The sequence below is a fragment of the Phyllostomus discolor genome, chromosome 10, assembly GCF_004126475.2.
Source record: "Phyllostomus discolor isolate MPI-MPIP mPhyDis1 chromosome 10, mPhyDis1.pri.v3, whole genome shotgun sequence".
In the NCBI taxonomy this organism is placed as follows: Eukaryota; Metazoa; Chordata; class Mammalia; order Chiroptera; family Phyllostomidae; genus Phyllostomus; species Phyllostomus discolor.
The window spans coordinates 68,721,976-68,738,755 of record NC_040912.2 but is presented as its reverse complement, the minus strand read 5'-3'; the positions used below and the strand labels follow the sequence as shown (position 1 = coordinate 68,738,755).

At 39.1% G+C, this 16,780-nt stretch overlaps 1 protein-coding gene across 1 annotated transcript; it reads right to left on the bottom strand.

The window, feature by feature from the left end:
- Positions 1–336: 336 nt before the first annotated feature.
- WNT16 (Wnt family member 16) lies at positions 337–11,502 on the bottom strand. The gene is made up of 4 exons (XM_028525823.2): positions 11,168–11,502; positions 10,725–10,975; positions 8,602–8,888; positions 337–1,846 (listed from the first exon to the last, which is right to left on the bottom strand). The coding sequence occupies exons 1-4, from the start codon at positions 11,260–11,262 to the stop codon at positions 1,382–1,384; spliced, it is 1,098 nt and encodes a 365-aa protein (XP_028381624.1). The 5' UTR covers positions 11,263–11,502; the 3' UTR covers positions 337–1,381.
- Positions 11,503–16,780: the final 5,278 nt, after the last annotated feature.

Here is a 16,780-nt window from a genome sequence, read left to right as displayed (position 1 = left end):
GTTTGCATGGAAAAGCAGCATTATATACAACATAATAAATATCCAGGAAAGCAAATCCACAAATTGATCATTATTCTGATTTAGATTCTTTTTTTCCAGTTAAGACTTTTATACTTTTTCTATAATTTACTATAATAATTTTACAAGTTAAGCATTAACTAATTAAAAACAGAGTTCAACTAATCTGACTGCTGAAATAACACAATCCTCAATATTTTGCAGCATATTTTAATCTATAACACTTATAAAACTCATTTTGGCAAAAAATACACATCCATATAACTAACTACTCAATAACTTCTTTTTCAATATATAAAAAAAGTCAGTTGATAGTATGAAAAGAAACAGAAGCTAATATTATTTCTGAGATAATTTTATTGCCTTAGCTTTTAGGTTTTGGCAATAAATGTCTTAAGGTTTAATATATATCATAACTTAAATAGTGTATTTACAAAATATAAAACTTTTTAAAGTGAAATACTATACAAAATACTGTTTTTACACTTTTAATGGGTGCTTTTCCTTATACTGGATGCGAGTCCTTTACCTCTGATTTTCCCACTTGCCTTCAGGAGCCCTTCCTCTAACAGTAATTCAGAGTTGGGTTTTTTAATAGTGGAAACTGGTCTACAATTAAACTATGAAGGCAAAGATCAAAGGTTACTATTGTATGTATACCTTCTTGAGATTTTTCTAGGAACAGTTCTACTTAAAAGCCACTTAAAATCCAAATTATACATTTTACTTTTTTTACATCTTGATTCTTACCTTTTGTCACTAATTACCTCTAACAAACACTTTTTAGGAATATTGTATCACTTGTGAAAATTCATTTTAATTGCCTTCCTTTTGAAATGCATGAAAGGGTAAGTAAGCACCCATCATTTCTGTTAACTTTTCAACACCTGTTTCTATGCACAAATACTTAATATAATTTCTTCATCTAAAGTACTGAGAGAATGAATAAATGAGATTCATGTGTACTGCTCCTTGCTGCTATAAGAGGTGTCTTTTAAAAGTGACTGATATTCACCCACCACTACTGAGTTCCATAACTAAGTTCCATAGTCAAGGATCTTATCTTGAGGATGCACCAGGTCTTTCTACATGAAGGTTCTTTCTGATTCTTTGTTGCTTAGGAGCCAAATTCCTTGTATGTCAATATGTATTTTCCAGATCACCAAAATATGAACCTAAACCTTGCAGAATCCCTCCAAATGCATATACTCAGTGTGTGACAGACTGGACATGGACCAGGTAAAGGGAACTCTGAGAGGGGTCAAGGGTTTGGGGATTCGGAGGCCAGTGGGCTTCACCAGCCCTGCACGATGGCACTCTGCTGTTGTCACTGAGGAGTGTTTTCAGAGGCTAGACGGAGTGGTTACTTGCAAGTGTGGACATCAGTCATGCTCTCACACCTCCTGCAGCGAACGTAGCAGCACCAAATGAACTTACACTCACACCTCTCCACGTGTCTGACCACGTGGGTGTTGTAGCCGCGGCCGCAGCAGAGGAGGTTGCAGCCATCCGCACCCTCCGACGTGCGGTTGCATTCTCTGCCCTGTGTCCCCGGGATCCCTAATTTCTTATCCTCTACACAGTAATTGGGAGACTTGTTAACGTAGAGCAGGTCATCCTTGTGGATCGGTACTTTCCTCTGGTCTTTGTCTCTTCTGCGCATTTTCCTCTTTATTTTGTCTGAGACTTGAATGCTGTTTTCATATTTATCTTTCAACAAATGTCCAATCTTTTCAAAAGAAGACATGGTTTTCCAGCATGTTTTTACAGCACAAGAGCCGGAAACCCCGTGACAGCGGCAGTCCACTGACATCAGCTTGGCCACAGCCTGAAACCAACAAGAACTAGTTAAATATCACTCGTGAAGTGCTTTCACTCAACAACAGACGCAAACTAACCTGATTACTTAACTTCCTAGGTCTTTTCCCTCTTATATAAAAATGATGATTTTGAGCATAAAGGGTCTTTCAGATTGCTTAGGGTTCAAATGTTTTGTCCTTCTCCTGACCCTGTAGAGCAAAACTTTCCGTGTTGAATTTAAGGTAGTAGACAAGGCTGATATCGTTATTAGAGATTATCTGAGATAACAAAGGAAAACTATTTTATTTCTAATCTCATTTAATTTTTGGTGTGGGGGAATGTTCACTCATGTCTCCATTTCCTGATACCATTTAGCACCCGGCTGCTCAGAATGTGGTTCAGGGACCAGCAATGCCAGCATTACTTGTAAAAATGTGCACTTTCAGAATCAGAGTCTGCATTTTAATCAGATCCTCAGGGACTCAGATATGCACATTAGAAGTTGAGAAGCACTGATAGAGGAGTCATCCTCAACTCACATAGTGCATGGAAACATTAGAGGAACCTTACAATGCTCAAGCCGCCGAGATTCTGATTTAACTGGCCGATGTAGGGGTCAGTAATAGTATTTCTACAAAGCTGCTCAGATGATTCTGTTGCTCACCAAGGCATGAGACCTCCCGACTGAACTGAGAAATCGCAGGTCTGACCACTGTAGCCGGCAGTTACGTTCATGGAGATTGGGGGAGATGCTATCCCCTGGTCGCAGATCCCATGAGAAACCCTGACTCATCAGCTTAAGTTGGATGAAAAGAAAAAGGGGCTGAAGAGTGTGATTTTTTGCAAAATCCTTCCCCTCCTCTGGAAAATTAATTCAAAACATATGTCCTGTTCTCAATGGATTAGTAACACCATTCTAACATAGAAAGGGGCTAATATCTATGTATTTTTTTATTTCTGTGTGCTGAGTTTAGTTTATGTAGACTGGTAAATTAAATGAGATTACAAATATCTGTAAGAGCCCACTGCCTGGCACACATGAAGGTCTAAATGAATGCCCCCTTTCTCTGAAGAAGGTACAGTAAAAATGGAGATAAATTTCAAATAGGCAAAACAGTGCAAAAACAATAAAGAGATTTAAGAAGTTTTAGGGCTCTAAATCTCTTGCATACCAAGCTAGTCAGCATAGCTTCCTGCAACCTCCAGAGGATGGCAGAGCAGATTAATAAATCGTCAGGGCTAGCTGCAGAGTTGACGTCTGTCAACATGCTGGGTAAAGTGAAAAATTGATCTCCCCGTTCAATAACTAGGAAATTGTGTGTGTAATCTCGCCAAATAAAGGAAAAACCTCACAGCTTAAATTCCACTTACAGTTCTTATCAAAACTATAACATGACAGGGCTTTAGACTTCGCTATTTATTTTGTACCAAACCTGACATTGACATGTTTGTGGGATGTTACATTTCCTAACGAATTAACCAAAGTCTCCGAACATCTAATTAGACAGAATATTTCAAACAGTTTATAATATTTGCAACTTGAATGAGAGCATATGGTATTGATTTAGGCAATATTTGATACTTCTTACTGGTGTTTAAAATAATAAACAGAATAGTATTTAAACCCCACTCTTTATAGACTGCAGCACATATGCGTATGCACTTTTTGAATTCACAAACGTGAGAAGTTAATAGATATGTGTACTTTTTATTAACTCAGGCAACAGTACCTTTCAATGATATGAAAGCAATTTATAAAGTATGGCACTCAGGCTTATTTGGTTAAATATAGGGCATTTGATATTCACAAAGCCTTCAATTCTTTAAAATGTCTCTAGGCACAGACATGTTAAAATTAATGCAGTCTGCCTATTTCTGTGCAGATTTTAAGTGCCTGAAACATAAGAGAAAAAAAGCACTCAATCAATGCCAGGTAATAACAAAACAAATTGCCCAAAGAAAACCCCCAAACTAAGGATGTATATTTATGTGTTTAAATCTGATCAATGTTCCTTATAGTCATCACCTAGTGATTTAATGCTGCCCTTAGCTCGGGATCACGACTGAAGAGTTGGCTTTTTTTTTTTTTTTTACAAACCAGTTCGAATGTCATGTACGGTGTTGCCAACTTGTAAAGCATAGTGGACTGAGTAGATGCTCACCAAAAACTTATTGAATAATTAGTCCCGCTCTCTGAGATGGTTTTAACTCATCCTCTATTGGTAATCCGAATTGAGAAGAAGCAATAAAAACCACTTTGTTAAAACAAGAGTCACTGCTGGCAGGACAATGGTATTGGAAGAACTTGATCGACAGTGGGAGTCCATAAGAGCGACACACTGCTTTATAGGTTTGAAATATAGAGAGAGACTGACTTTCAAATTCAATAATATAATATGCTGAATGTGTCAAAACTTTGAAGGGATTTTCCTGCCTTAGAAAGCTAGCCCTGTTAAATACCTGGAGTTAACTACAACTTTTCAGGGTTAACATTTTAAAGAACTTGTATTTAAAGAACTTTTTAATTCTATTCCTCTTTTGTTCCTATCAATAAGTATTAAAAAAGAAAGAGTGTTTTTATCTTACATACACATATTCTTGCATAGAAAGACAAATCAACTTCAAGGAGAAGAATAACTTGACATGCAATTTAAATGATATGTCCAAGGAAGAAACTTGGACAGATAGGGATTAAAATAAAGCAATGTAATGACTTCTACAAGAATTTGATGAAATGCTGAGTTCAAGGCAGATACACACACACATACTATGGAGCTTAGTGGTCTCAGAGTACATTTTCATAAATATTTTACTTAATTTAGTTTTATAGGAAGAAATGTAGGTAGTTATAAACATGTACTTAGTATTCCAGTTTTACAGAAAAATAAACAGTGTGGCTAAGACATTTGTCATACATAAGGAAAGTTGGTGTTACATGACATAAAATCTTTATATGAAGCTGGATAATTTTAGTAGAGAGAAAAATGCTATTATATTTAATAAAATTGCATAACACTTCAAAAAAAGTATATCCTGGAGATTTTCAGCTACGATTCTTAATTAATGCTAAATAGCTGTTCTCAACCACAGTGATAGTACAGCCATTTTGGGGGAATGGGAAAAGTAAGAGAATAGCAACCGAATGAGTTGTATGTGGTTATGAGAAAATTCCTTTCTCTACTTTAGTTGAGTTGTTAAGGTTTATAACGATATTAACAGAGGAATGTTTTGTTAACTATTGCAAACAGATGTGCCCATTTTGGTGGAATATTTTCAAACTATGGGAGAGCAATTAGGAGGGGAACATTTAATCTACTGGGCTCCTTTGTGTTAAGTTTTGGTTTGATGCATTTCTAATCAAGTGAAATATGAAAGGCAAATCATAATACTTAAAGATAAAAATAGAAAGTGTTTGAGAAGTGGGCTAAGGAGTGACGGTACCACAACTTTGACTCAGGTAACGCAGCAGGCAGGGACTGTTTTCCAGTGTGTCATTCAACCCACACTTTACAGAAATGACCAAAACACTGTCGTGAAACATTTTGTGATGAGCATTTCATTTTGTCAACCAGCAGATGATTTAAGTTTTTACAAAAACTGTGACATAAGATTGGATGATATATGTGGAATTCCTATTCCTCTGACCTACTTTGTGCCTTTTAGTCCAAAAATATATTTGAATCTGCTGAAAAGCAAAACACTTATGTGTTGTTCAAATACTTATAAATATTCTTGAAACAGGTCAATGAAAATTTGGGGTTGGGCCCTTCCCACTTTTCTGAGTTAGTCATCATAAAACAAATTATGGGGTAGGGAAACTTAAAAGTTTATGAGGTGGACATGGGAAGAATGGAAATATTTTAAGCACACCAAAAGAAATACCCATAAATATTCCAAGTCACATTATTCCCAGAAGTTCTGCCCCTGGAAGACATCACATCATTCTGTTAGCCAATCACCATTCAGCAACATTATTCTTGGAGTCATAACTTTAGGAATGGTGTCAGAAACCAAGTGGGAATTTAAGGTCAGCGGTTAGAAAATCATCTATCCTGCTCACAGCACTACTAAGCGCCAGTACCCACATTTCTCTGAACGCTTTTCGACATTTGGAGTTTGGGATTTTGAGACTAGGAAAATCAACTCAATTGAATGCAGACCTTAAACTTTGCTCAGAATATGCCCATTAAATTAAAATTCTATTTGCCAATATCAGAAATGGAATTGATTATCCTTCCATGTTAGATAATAAGCTGGAAACTTGGTTAGTTTGTTGTTGCAGTGGTGGTGGTTTTTATATTTTTGACCACCAAAAGAAAAAAAAAATACAAAAGTGCTTTGAATTGCAATACTTAGTGAGAAAAGAACCATAAAACACATCAAAATACCCAGGTAATATTTTTTAATATTTTAAGTTACCATCTAGACTAATGTGAGAAAAAAGATTTAGTAGAAAATCTTTTAGAGAATCTAAAATCTTAGTAGAAAAATTTAAATTTTACATAAAATGTCTGTAAATGTATAGGCTAATTTTTTCTGCATGATTAGAATAATAGCAAAGACCAGAGAATATAATAATATGGTGTTTTGCCAACAATGGATTCATATTGATGCTGAATAGTTGTATGTTTTTAATAAAATTAGAATATAAATAATAGTTTAAGATCTAAGTTAATAGTTACAAAGACTAATACTGTTATTTAGTTAAAAAATTCAAACAAGAATAAAGCTAAATAGCTGGCTACTATTATTAATAAAATATATTTTAGAAGACTTTAGGACATTTCATAAGTTTGGAGTTGATTACATTCAGGAGAATCATAATATGAGTTTTTGAGTTTTGTTTCCTGGTTAAAATTTTAAAAATTTCTCACAAAATCTTTAAAGAATGTTTTAAAAAGATATAAGATTTAAATTAATAATAAATATTCATTTAATTGTTTTCTTATTTTAAAAATATATTATTTTCACTCATCTTGGTGCTTTTTTCTTGGAGATTTAACTCTGGAGTTTTAAAGAACATATGTTAATTATAATTCATCGTTTTATATTTATATATTAGAAACAATTAAAATCCTTTATTAAATAATATTTAAAATAAAGGAAAAACTAGTTTATTTAATTTTTCAATGTAAAACTTTAAGGAGAAGATACATATGCATAATTATAGTGTTAGGCAAGTCACTTTAGTGATGTAAATTAACTTTTAAAATTTCTAAACAAGCCCTGTCCAGGTAGCTCAGTGGGTTAAAGCATTGATCCAATACACCAAGTTTGCAAGTTCTATCCCTGGTCAGAGCACATACAAGAAGTGACCAATAAATGCGTGAATATGTGGAACAACAAATCAATGTGTCTCTCTCCCCACCCCTCACCTACCCTTCCTGTCTTTCTCTAAAAAAAATGAATAAAATTTTAAAGATAAATTTTAAAAATTTAAACAAAAATATAAAAAGCTCACATAGCTATTTACTAATTTTCTATTTTGCACCTTTTAACTGAATATTCAAATTGAACTGAAAAGTCAAATTTGAATTTCATGTGTCATAGTGATGTATTTCTTGAGATTTCTGTTTTTGTATTTTAAACCAAAATGGTTAAATAAAAAAAAAACTGGCTTAAACTTAAAACTATTCTGATTAGGTTCCATTTATTCATTTCCCAAAAAATGTAAAACAAATGCAACATATACTTTAACTATTCCTGGGAGATATTGAAACTTGTTTTATTTCAGGAGGATGTGACAGATTGCAATGACAACTTTGGGACTTTCACAGGTTACTGGGCATGTACAGTGATATACAATATGTGCTGATATTCCTGTCCAGAAAAGATTATAAGATAGAAAATATATATTCATAAAAAAGTTTGGGCTGTTTCAAGAAAGTCACTATGAATTACCAAGTAATTCAACTGCAGTGCAGAAGTCAAATGCTATTGTGTCAATATTCATTAAGATAAATATATAAAAGTTAAATTAAGTTACAAGTTTTTCAGTTTTAAGAAAATTTAGTATAAAAAAGCTAGGATTCATAAAAGAGGTTAATTAGATGATGCTACTTCAAATTTGCTCTTGCTGAATCTTTATCTGTATTTTTAAATATGCATATATTTAATACACTTATAACTTCTTTTCATTTATCTATATCAATTTTACAATGAATCTACATAGCTTTATAATAAAATATCTATTTCCCTTAAAAGACTTTGTTTTACAAAAAAAATTAGTTAAATATCGTCTATTCTGAACGTATTCAAGAATGTTTGCTAGAGAAAGTAAAGGCAAAACTGACAACAAGTCTAGGAGACATTGCCCACTATGAAATACATATAAAATAATAAAGTTCAGATTTGAGGAAGTGAACTTTGATCCAGTCCCACTAGGAAGGCAGATACTGTTGATCTTATTTAGGCTTTGCCACTAATCAGCCAAGAGGGTGGAACCAAATAACCCAGCAGGCATGTGTACACCTTATCATTTTATAATTCATGTTTTAGGTATACGAAGTGTACAGTCACAAACACATTCTGTAACAAGATTGAACTCATGTTAGATGGAGAACTTAAACTAAGTCAGTGTGGTCAGTACAGGCGCATGAAAGAAAAAAATATATAAATGCAGTTACACATATGACACACACATGTATAATAATATGTATACACACATGCACATATATTTCTGCAGGTATTTTTAAAAACTACTTGAACAGATTCATGCACAAGTGTAACCCTCGTGTTACTGACCTAAAAGCACTGGATTTTATCCCATTTTCTAATACGTACCTGCCTTCCAGCTTCATTGTTATGAAGATTCATTGCTAACAGTACTTTGCTTTCTTTTCCTGTGGTGTTTCTGATGGGGGAATCTAGGAACTTTCGGCTGAACCACATGCCATACTGGACATCGTCGGAGCAGCCCCCCCAGTGCCAGCCTTCGCTCGCTGAGCCGCCGTTCTGCAAGGTGGTGTCACAGGAGCACTCTGTCATGTTGCCTGCACTGCACGACCTGGTCACAGAATGCACCAGGCCCGCGGCCATCACAGCATAAATGAATGCTGTTTCCTTGGTGCCTAGAATAAGACATAAATCGCTAAATGAAAGAGCCACATCACTCTCTGTTTATGTTTATAATGGAGCCTCCTACTCATCCTCTTGCCAGGGAAGCAATTTTTCAATTGCTTACAATGGATGCTTTAATGAATACATATTTAGAAAGGATGATTTCCTATTGTTCTAGTCTTTTAAAAAAGCAGCATTAATTTTGAGTATCCTGCTTGAGGGGATTGTCATATATTGGATATCACTGTTCTCATACTTAAAAATATTTAAAATATGAAATGTATGTCAATACCTAGTTCAGTGCCTAATAGACAATCAAAGCTCAATAAATACACGTCAAATTAAAAAAACCTTTTGAGTGGATACCGGAAACGGTATACAATGCTCCCAAAGAGTCCAGATTACACTTGTTTTTAAATTTAAAATGTGTTTTCCCAAAACACAATCTGAAAAATTGGGTGCAATTTTTGTTCACATAAATAACATATATCAGAAAGCAAATTAAAATTAAACCAACAATAAAGGAATCAGTTGATAAATTATAATTTAGTTTCACGTGTAAGGCTGCTCTTTTCTAGGACATCGTGAAAAACAGTCCTGACATTATTGAATAACATGAAACCATGATATATTTTATATAGTACTGGCTAATCCTCTTACATTCTTAAAGATAACTAAAATGAAAAGACAATTGAAATGTCACCAAAAAATGTTATGGAATATTATGGAATGTGTATTTAGCACACCTGCAATAGCGTTTGAGCTAAAATCTTGGAAAATTAAAGGCTCATTAAAGCATAAATAAAATGGACTAGAAGAGACTCCGCAGGCGACTTTTTTCTCTTTCGAGATGTTTAGATTGGAGTAGAAACAATTTCACGCCCGTTGTCCAATAAACCTTTTCAACAGCTGATGCCTTTGCATTTCAGCAACTGTGAGGAACACATATTCCCGCCCCCCCCCCCCCCAACCCCTTGCCCTGTAGGGGATCAGGGCTCCTTAGGAAGGGTGTGCCGGCCAAAACCCAGCAGGGCCAAGGCGATGCTTTGGCGGCTGTGGGTGTAGAGACCCGGTGGGGAAGGGTCAAAGGTGGAGGGAGAACGGAAATGAATGTGAAAAGCAACGAATCTTCCAGCGCCCGCGTCCTAAAATTCTGTGAATCTGCTAATATTCCTGGAACAACCCTGGGTCTCCGTTCCTTTAACCTTACCGAGTCACCAGGCACGTGGACGTGGAACTTTGTTTTACTGCAGCTTCCCGCCCTCCGCTGCGCGCAGAGGAGGGGAGAGAGGAGAACTGAGGGTCAGCCAAAGCGGTGGTGCCCGGCTGAGCCTCACGTTGGTTTGCACAGGACAATCCCTTTTAAAAATCATCATTATTCCGTGTACCTGGTGCTCGGAGGAGCCAATAAACGTGGGTCTTCGCTGCGTTTAGCCACTTGTCCGGGGCTTGGTGAGCAGCGGAGCCGCTTAAATCAAAGCAGATGGAGCAGCAGCATTCCCTGCTGCCGACATCATGTTTCTCCAGCTGGTGACCCAAGTAGGGGGGCGCTACGGGTCCGAAGGGTCGGCGGGGTGGAGTATCAAAGTTTTTCCCCAACTCAACCGGGCACAGCGGGAAGGAGGAAGAGCTACGTCTCCAAGCGTTGGCTCCGGACCTGGGGAGTCACCCTCTTCAGGACCACACCTGCACCCTGGGTCTGCCTTCGGTAGCTCCCAATTCTCATCCACGAAATGACCTCTTTTGGAATTTAGAGAGCAAAAGGACTACGCAAGCACTATTTTATATACAGGAATTGGAGAAGTTGTCCTCCGTCCCGCGCCAGCCCCGTGGGTCCCGGAACTCACCACTGCTTAGCTCGTAGCCAAAGAGGGGACTGGTGCCCGGCGGGGCGGCGGCGGCGGCAGTGGCCACCTGGCAGTTCCATCTCTCGTGTCTGAACTGGCTCCTGCACTCCTGAATGCCCAGCCGGGCGCCCTCTCGGATGCTGGGCAGCAGGTACGGTTTCCTCTTGCACAGCTCCTTCTGGCGGCTGTTCAGCGGCAAGTTGGTGCAGCCCAGTTTCTCCGGAACCCCAAAGGAGGCGATGCCCAACCACCTGTAAGACACGGCCGCCCCTATCGTACGTCGCTCTCTTGCTGCCCTCCCTAATCCCAAATGTTTTCCCCAAAATTAGGTCATCAGCCCTAGGGTCTCCGCCTCTACCTGCTCCCTCCTTAGCTTAAAGTTCCCTGAGGTGGGGTACCTGACTTGTCATATACTCCGTGCGTCCCGCTGCCCCCATACTCACATCCAGTTTCCTTGGGCTCCGCCAGGGAACAGCGCGAGCAGGGCTGCCCAAAGCGCGAACAAGCGGGACAGTCCCAGGAGCGCCGCTCTGTCCATGGCCCCCGCATGGATTCCTCCAGTCCCAGCCACTCTTCTTCTGTCCTCCCAGCCCAGAGGCCCGCCAGACCAGAGGTCAATTCCCCAGCACTAAGATGTCCTTCGTCCTCTTCCTCACTGCAGACAACATAAAAAGAAGGCCAGCAGTGGTAGGGGCTCTCAGCAGCCTCCCATCGCTTGCAGGGAGCAGTGTGAGGAGGTGGAAGAAATAGCTTGAGACTCTTCTCCTGCGACCAGCTGGGGAAGATGTGCAGGAGATGCGGGAGAGTCCCTCGCACTCCAAGGTGAGAAACTTCTGTTGATGTAGCTGTGTCTCCATCGCCCCGGGCCTCTCCTCCCATCTCCTCCCGCCCCTGGCCGCGCCTGGAGCCTGATTGGCCAAGCCGCTGCCCCGCACTCATCATCCCCAGATCTCAGGATCTCATTGGCTGAGAGCCGTCTCCACCGGAGGCACTAGGTCCGCAACTCCCGTCCAGCCCCTCCGGACCCCGGTGTGTTCATGACCTTTCCTCTGGTCACTGTTTCCAGAGCGGGTCTCTACGGGAGAGTAAGGGACTCAACCCTAAGACTGATAAGGGCGCTTCTGTTCTAGTAACCCTGGGTGGAAGCGAGGATCGAATGGGCATGGAAGATGTTTGAGTTCCACCCACCCGAGTTGCATTTGGATTAATTACCCTCTGGGTGGAGTGGCTGGAAAATCTCACTGTCCCCGTTTCTTTCCTCTCCTTCACCTCACAGGAGAATAATCTTTTTGAGTCATAGTTGGTACCAAACAAGTTGACCTTTCAGCACCCTGCTTGAGGTCTCAATGTGTCAGGAAGATTGAGAGGCCCAGTGAAACGCTGTCAGGCTGGAGGCATCGTCATCTGTGTAAGCATTCATTTTTAGTGAAAGGAAGGTTCCAACCTAGCACCTAACCTGCCATATTTACATCGTGTTGTGTGTTTCCTTTTCCCAGTTTGTGTCACATTCCTCGTCCTTGAAAGCACTGTCAAAAGATGGAGCCCAGAAAAAGCATGTGAGTGAGAGCTGTTGGGAGAGTTCTAGAATACAGGGGGCTGTATCCTTACCCTTCTTTCCAGTCTACGTTCGGTCTCTCATGGAGACTTTGGCAGAGGCTACAACTGCAGACAGATTTTTAAAAACATACTTATTAAACACCTACTGTGTGGCCAGTACTGTGGGAAATTATAAAGACAAGATTCTTTCCCTGGAGTACACAAACCAGCCATGGAGAGGAGTCTAAAACAAAATAATATGAGCTCCTCCGTAAAGCAGAGTATGGAATCCAGCCAGGTACTTGTTAGAGCCAAAGAGAATTGGGAAGCAGAATGTTATGGTGCCTGGCAGTTTAGGAAGGTTAGTTGACTGGTATTCTGCAACCTCAGGGAGAACTCTGAAGGCAAGTGGGACTCACTTAGCTGTTGTGTCAGAAAGCCCTGGCTCACCTAGTTGGTGACAGGAAATGATTCCGAGAGGCATCACCTGCTCCTCAGAGGACCTAAGAAATATTTGTAGATTCTCATGTTCACAGATCAGCTTAGTGGATGCCAAAACCCAGACTTACTCAAATAAAAGATCTTATTATTTGCTTTATTCTCAAGTAAAGGATTTGATTTGTTGCATATCTCCTATATTAGCCCAGAGCAATAAAAGCTCACTGAGATTCTCATCCTATCCCATTCACTCCTTTATTCAACAAGTAGTTATTGAGTGAACACCATGTACTAGTAAGCACATTGTAATTTTTAGAGAGTCAAGTTGATGATAGGGTGTAATTACTGATCCGGAAATATGTTGGCGAATACTAGTGGTCTCTCTGAAGCTCAGAGGCTTCCTCCAAGCCCACTTGATTCTGTGAGCCACTCCAGGAGGAGTCCTGGAGTGTTCATTGCTGTACCCCTGCCACTGGTCCCAGTACATGAGATTCTGGGTTGGATGGAACATAATTTATTGAGTGAATTAACATAATGAGGAACATTCTGAGCAGATATCTAAGTGGCTAAATGATGAAACTAGAGAAGTGACTGCTTTTTCAGGGGACTGGAGGAGGGAGGAGAAAGCAATCTCAAAGCTGGGAGAGTGGAGGACATTAATACTTTACGCTGATTTTAGTGGTAGATGTTTTAAGGAAGTTGTTGAGTTCTTTAACTGAAAAAAATATATTGAACCTCTATTATGAGTTAAAAAGTGGGAGGTAAAACTAAGCTAAAGTTCACAGCCTGATTGGCAAGACAGAAAGTGAATAAGCAAATATAATACAGTGTGATAAATGGGGCAAGTATAGTGTGCCATGAACCGCATAGGAGGATTAGTTAATCTAGTTTGGGAGTGGGGTGGTTGATTGAATATTGCCTTCACTATGACTCTAGGGGTCCAGCACTGTCGAGGCAGACATTCAGATAAAGCATATAGAGGAGAACTGGAGTATTCTGTTCTTATAGTTTAAGAACACTAGGTCAACCATTTTCAAATACAAACTACAATTTTAGGGCCTGAGTGGTGCTGTATCTCTTTTGTATAATATAAGGCCTCTGGGGGTCATTCTGCCCATACCTGTAAAGCAAAGGAGACTTATTTCCAAGAGCTGATCCAGCTGAACTAGGCATTTCATTAAGTGAACACAGTCATTTGAGTGCCCAATTTGTGTGTGAACTCTTGTGCACCGAGAACCCCCTATGTGCCCCGTGTTTTCTTTCTTACTTTCTATCTCTGTCCCTCCCTTCTCTCTCTTCTCTCTCTCACTCTCTGCAACATTTCAGCCCATACAATTGATACTCATGTTATACATAAAGAAATAAATGTGGAGAGATTAAGAAACTTGCTCAAGGTCACTCAGCTAAGAAGCAATAGAGCCAAAAAGCCTTATTTTAGAGGACTTATTCTTTATACCATAACATACTGCTTCATAACCTAATTCAAATCCTTTATGTTTTCCTACTCAAATTCCTGATCAATGGACCTCAGCATCTAAATTTCACTTTTGCATTCCATGGTTCTTTATCACAGTTCACAGATATCTCCATCAGAGTTCTGTTCCCTGATGCTAAACCAAATCTATATATTTTTCATTGAAGAAATATATTGAGCCTCTATTATGAGTTATAAAGTAGGGGATAACACTGAGCTAAATGGTGGTGGAGTTCACAGCCTGGGTGGGTCTCCTGAGGAGGTCTCCCTGAGGCCCAGGGCGACCTGCGTGCATGTCCTTCCATTTCCCCAGTCTTGCTGTCTGGTTTCTGTGGGCTGGGAGGATCAGTGGGAAGAGCATTGGGCTGACTTGGGTGGCTATTAATTTCAACTTTGAGCCTTAGTTTTCTCAAATTTCAAAAGCTTCCTTTCAGATCTGAATCTCTTACTGGAGTTCCCATAGGGTTGGAGGGAGAGAACTGATTGTGTGTGTGTGTGTGTGTGTGTGTGTGGTGGAGAGGACTGCATTTGCTAGTGGATTTGCATTCCCAGGAAGAGGAAACCCTAGGCATTGATTGACAGTTCCCAGGGTGGCACAGGATAGAGTTTTATGCCCCTCATCTTGTCTTCAATTCTACTCTTGCTTCTGGATTTCCATTAAAATGAATTATTTTAGTTGCAGAAATTTTTTAAGTGGTTGGACTTTAAAATATAATATTGTCAGGTCATATGAAATTTTACTTAGAGGACAAAAGAAATTGCTATGCTATAGATATTTTATTTATCCTGGAATATGAAAGTGAGGAGCTCTTTCATAATCTAATTGATGTCCCTTAATATAAAGTGGTTCATCTCTACTGTACTAGTCTAGGTGCTGCTCCTTATTTAGAGTTAAAAAATGAAGTTAAAAATGGGTAATATCCAAACATATACACAACCACACACTTCAAACTGTTAACTTCTTTCACAGCAAGTGTGAGACTCATTTTCTATTTATTATTTTTGATTTTGTAATTTGGAAAGAGGACAAAATATTAATTGGCTAATAGAATATGACCCAGTGTTTACTGTGCTGTTCAAGCTTTCTAAGCTTTAGGTGTCCATGCCTATAAAATGCTACAGAGATCATACATTGATTAATCACAAATGAGAGCTGATATTATGGCATCTCATGATGAATCCAGCTACCTTGATTAGTTCTGTTAAAAGATCACCATGTGACTTCACATTTTTATAGCTTACTGAAGCATCTATAGCTTCTTGATTCCACAAAGAGAACATGTATTCGAACTTGTTTTTCTGGCAAAGTAAGGTGTTTTGCATTATATTCTAGAAAAGTGTATTTAGGAGGGAGAGAGCCAGATTTCAAGCATACGCATTTCATTCAAAGGAGCTCTCTTGAGGGATTGAATCTATAATGATGGTCACCTCTGATTGGCTGGGCTAAGTGAACCAGGTAAGTAGCTGCCTGGCCACAAATCATATTTCCTGCTCAGGGTATTTGTAGATTGTTAGCTGTAGAACCCAGAGAAGCCTGTTCTTTCTGGTAGTTTTCTCTCAGTCCCTGGGAAACTCAGCAAAAAGTCTGCCTGCACAGATATGCCTTGGACTCTGCCTCTGGCAGTCCATCAGAGGACGAGACTTCTAAAGGCCCTGTTGTAAGAATTTCTGCTGCAGATCACAGAGACTTATGTACTGGAAACTGATACCAGAAGCACCCCAGCTGGTCTTAACTCCCATGACAGAACAGAAGACCAGAGGTGACTTTTTACATAACTGGGTCCCCATCCATTCTATTTTAAATTCCACCTGGATGCTCCCAGTGTGGGACAGAGCACAAGCTTGTAGTTGCTGGCTCTCAGGCAAAGGCGAGAATGCATTCTGGATGTCATGCTGTCCTTTGGTGGCCAGAAAAGCCCATAGGGATGACAGTCTTGAAGCAACAGAGGAGATACCAGTGACAGTGGCAGAAAGGGCAGGAGTAGGATGCTGGCTTGCTTTTCAAATTTCCACAACTACAAATGTGTAATTGTTTTGTTTACTTGTGTGAGAAGTTCAGACTGAAAATGCCTCATAAAGTGTTAATCTAAAATGGCTTATATCTAGTGGCATTGATACAGAGTTTGCAATCTTTTTGACAAACCAGAGCAGTCACCAGTGCCCGAGGAAGCAGGCAAACACACACGACTGAAAATGCAGGGAGAGGATTGAGTCTCTCCATATCCTTTTCAAAAACATTTTTCTGATTGTTGTAAAACAAAACAACTCCATAAATTGATGAATTATTATCCATTTTAATAAGTTATCAAGAAAACAACTTAAAAAGTCTAGTATGTACATTCTTTTAGAGTATTATTTATGGAGTGATCACTAGGATGTCTATAGTGGAAAAAAGTTTTCTGTTTTTTTTTATCTTTTACAAAAATTGAACAATCTGAAATTTTAAAGGAGAAAATTCCAAGAGAAACATCATTTAGAGAGAACTGATGGTGCCCCGCTTAGTCTAACTGTTGGTCTGCACCATTAGATCTAATTGTTGTGATGTAATAAATGTCCTGCCAATAAAATGCCCCAAATCAGCAAATGCTGAAATTTCTTGTGTATTCAG

Excerpts from the sequence above, each read along its gene's own strand:
- WNT16 (XM_028525823.2), bottom strand. The coding sequence starts at position 11,262 with ATGGACAGAGCGGCGCTCCTGGGACTGTCCCGCTTGTTCGCGCTTTGG. Across the intron at positions 8,889-10,724 it reads TGGCTACGAGCTAAGCAGTG|GCACCAAGGAAACAGCATTC; the intron begins GTGAGTTCCGGG and ends GTCTTATTCTAG. Across the intron at positions 1,847-8,601 it reads ACAATGAAGCTGGAAGGCAG|GCTGTGGCCAAGCTGATGTC; the intron begins GTACGTATTAGA and ends TGTTGGTTTCAG.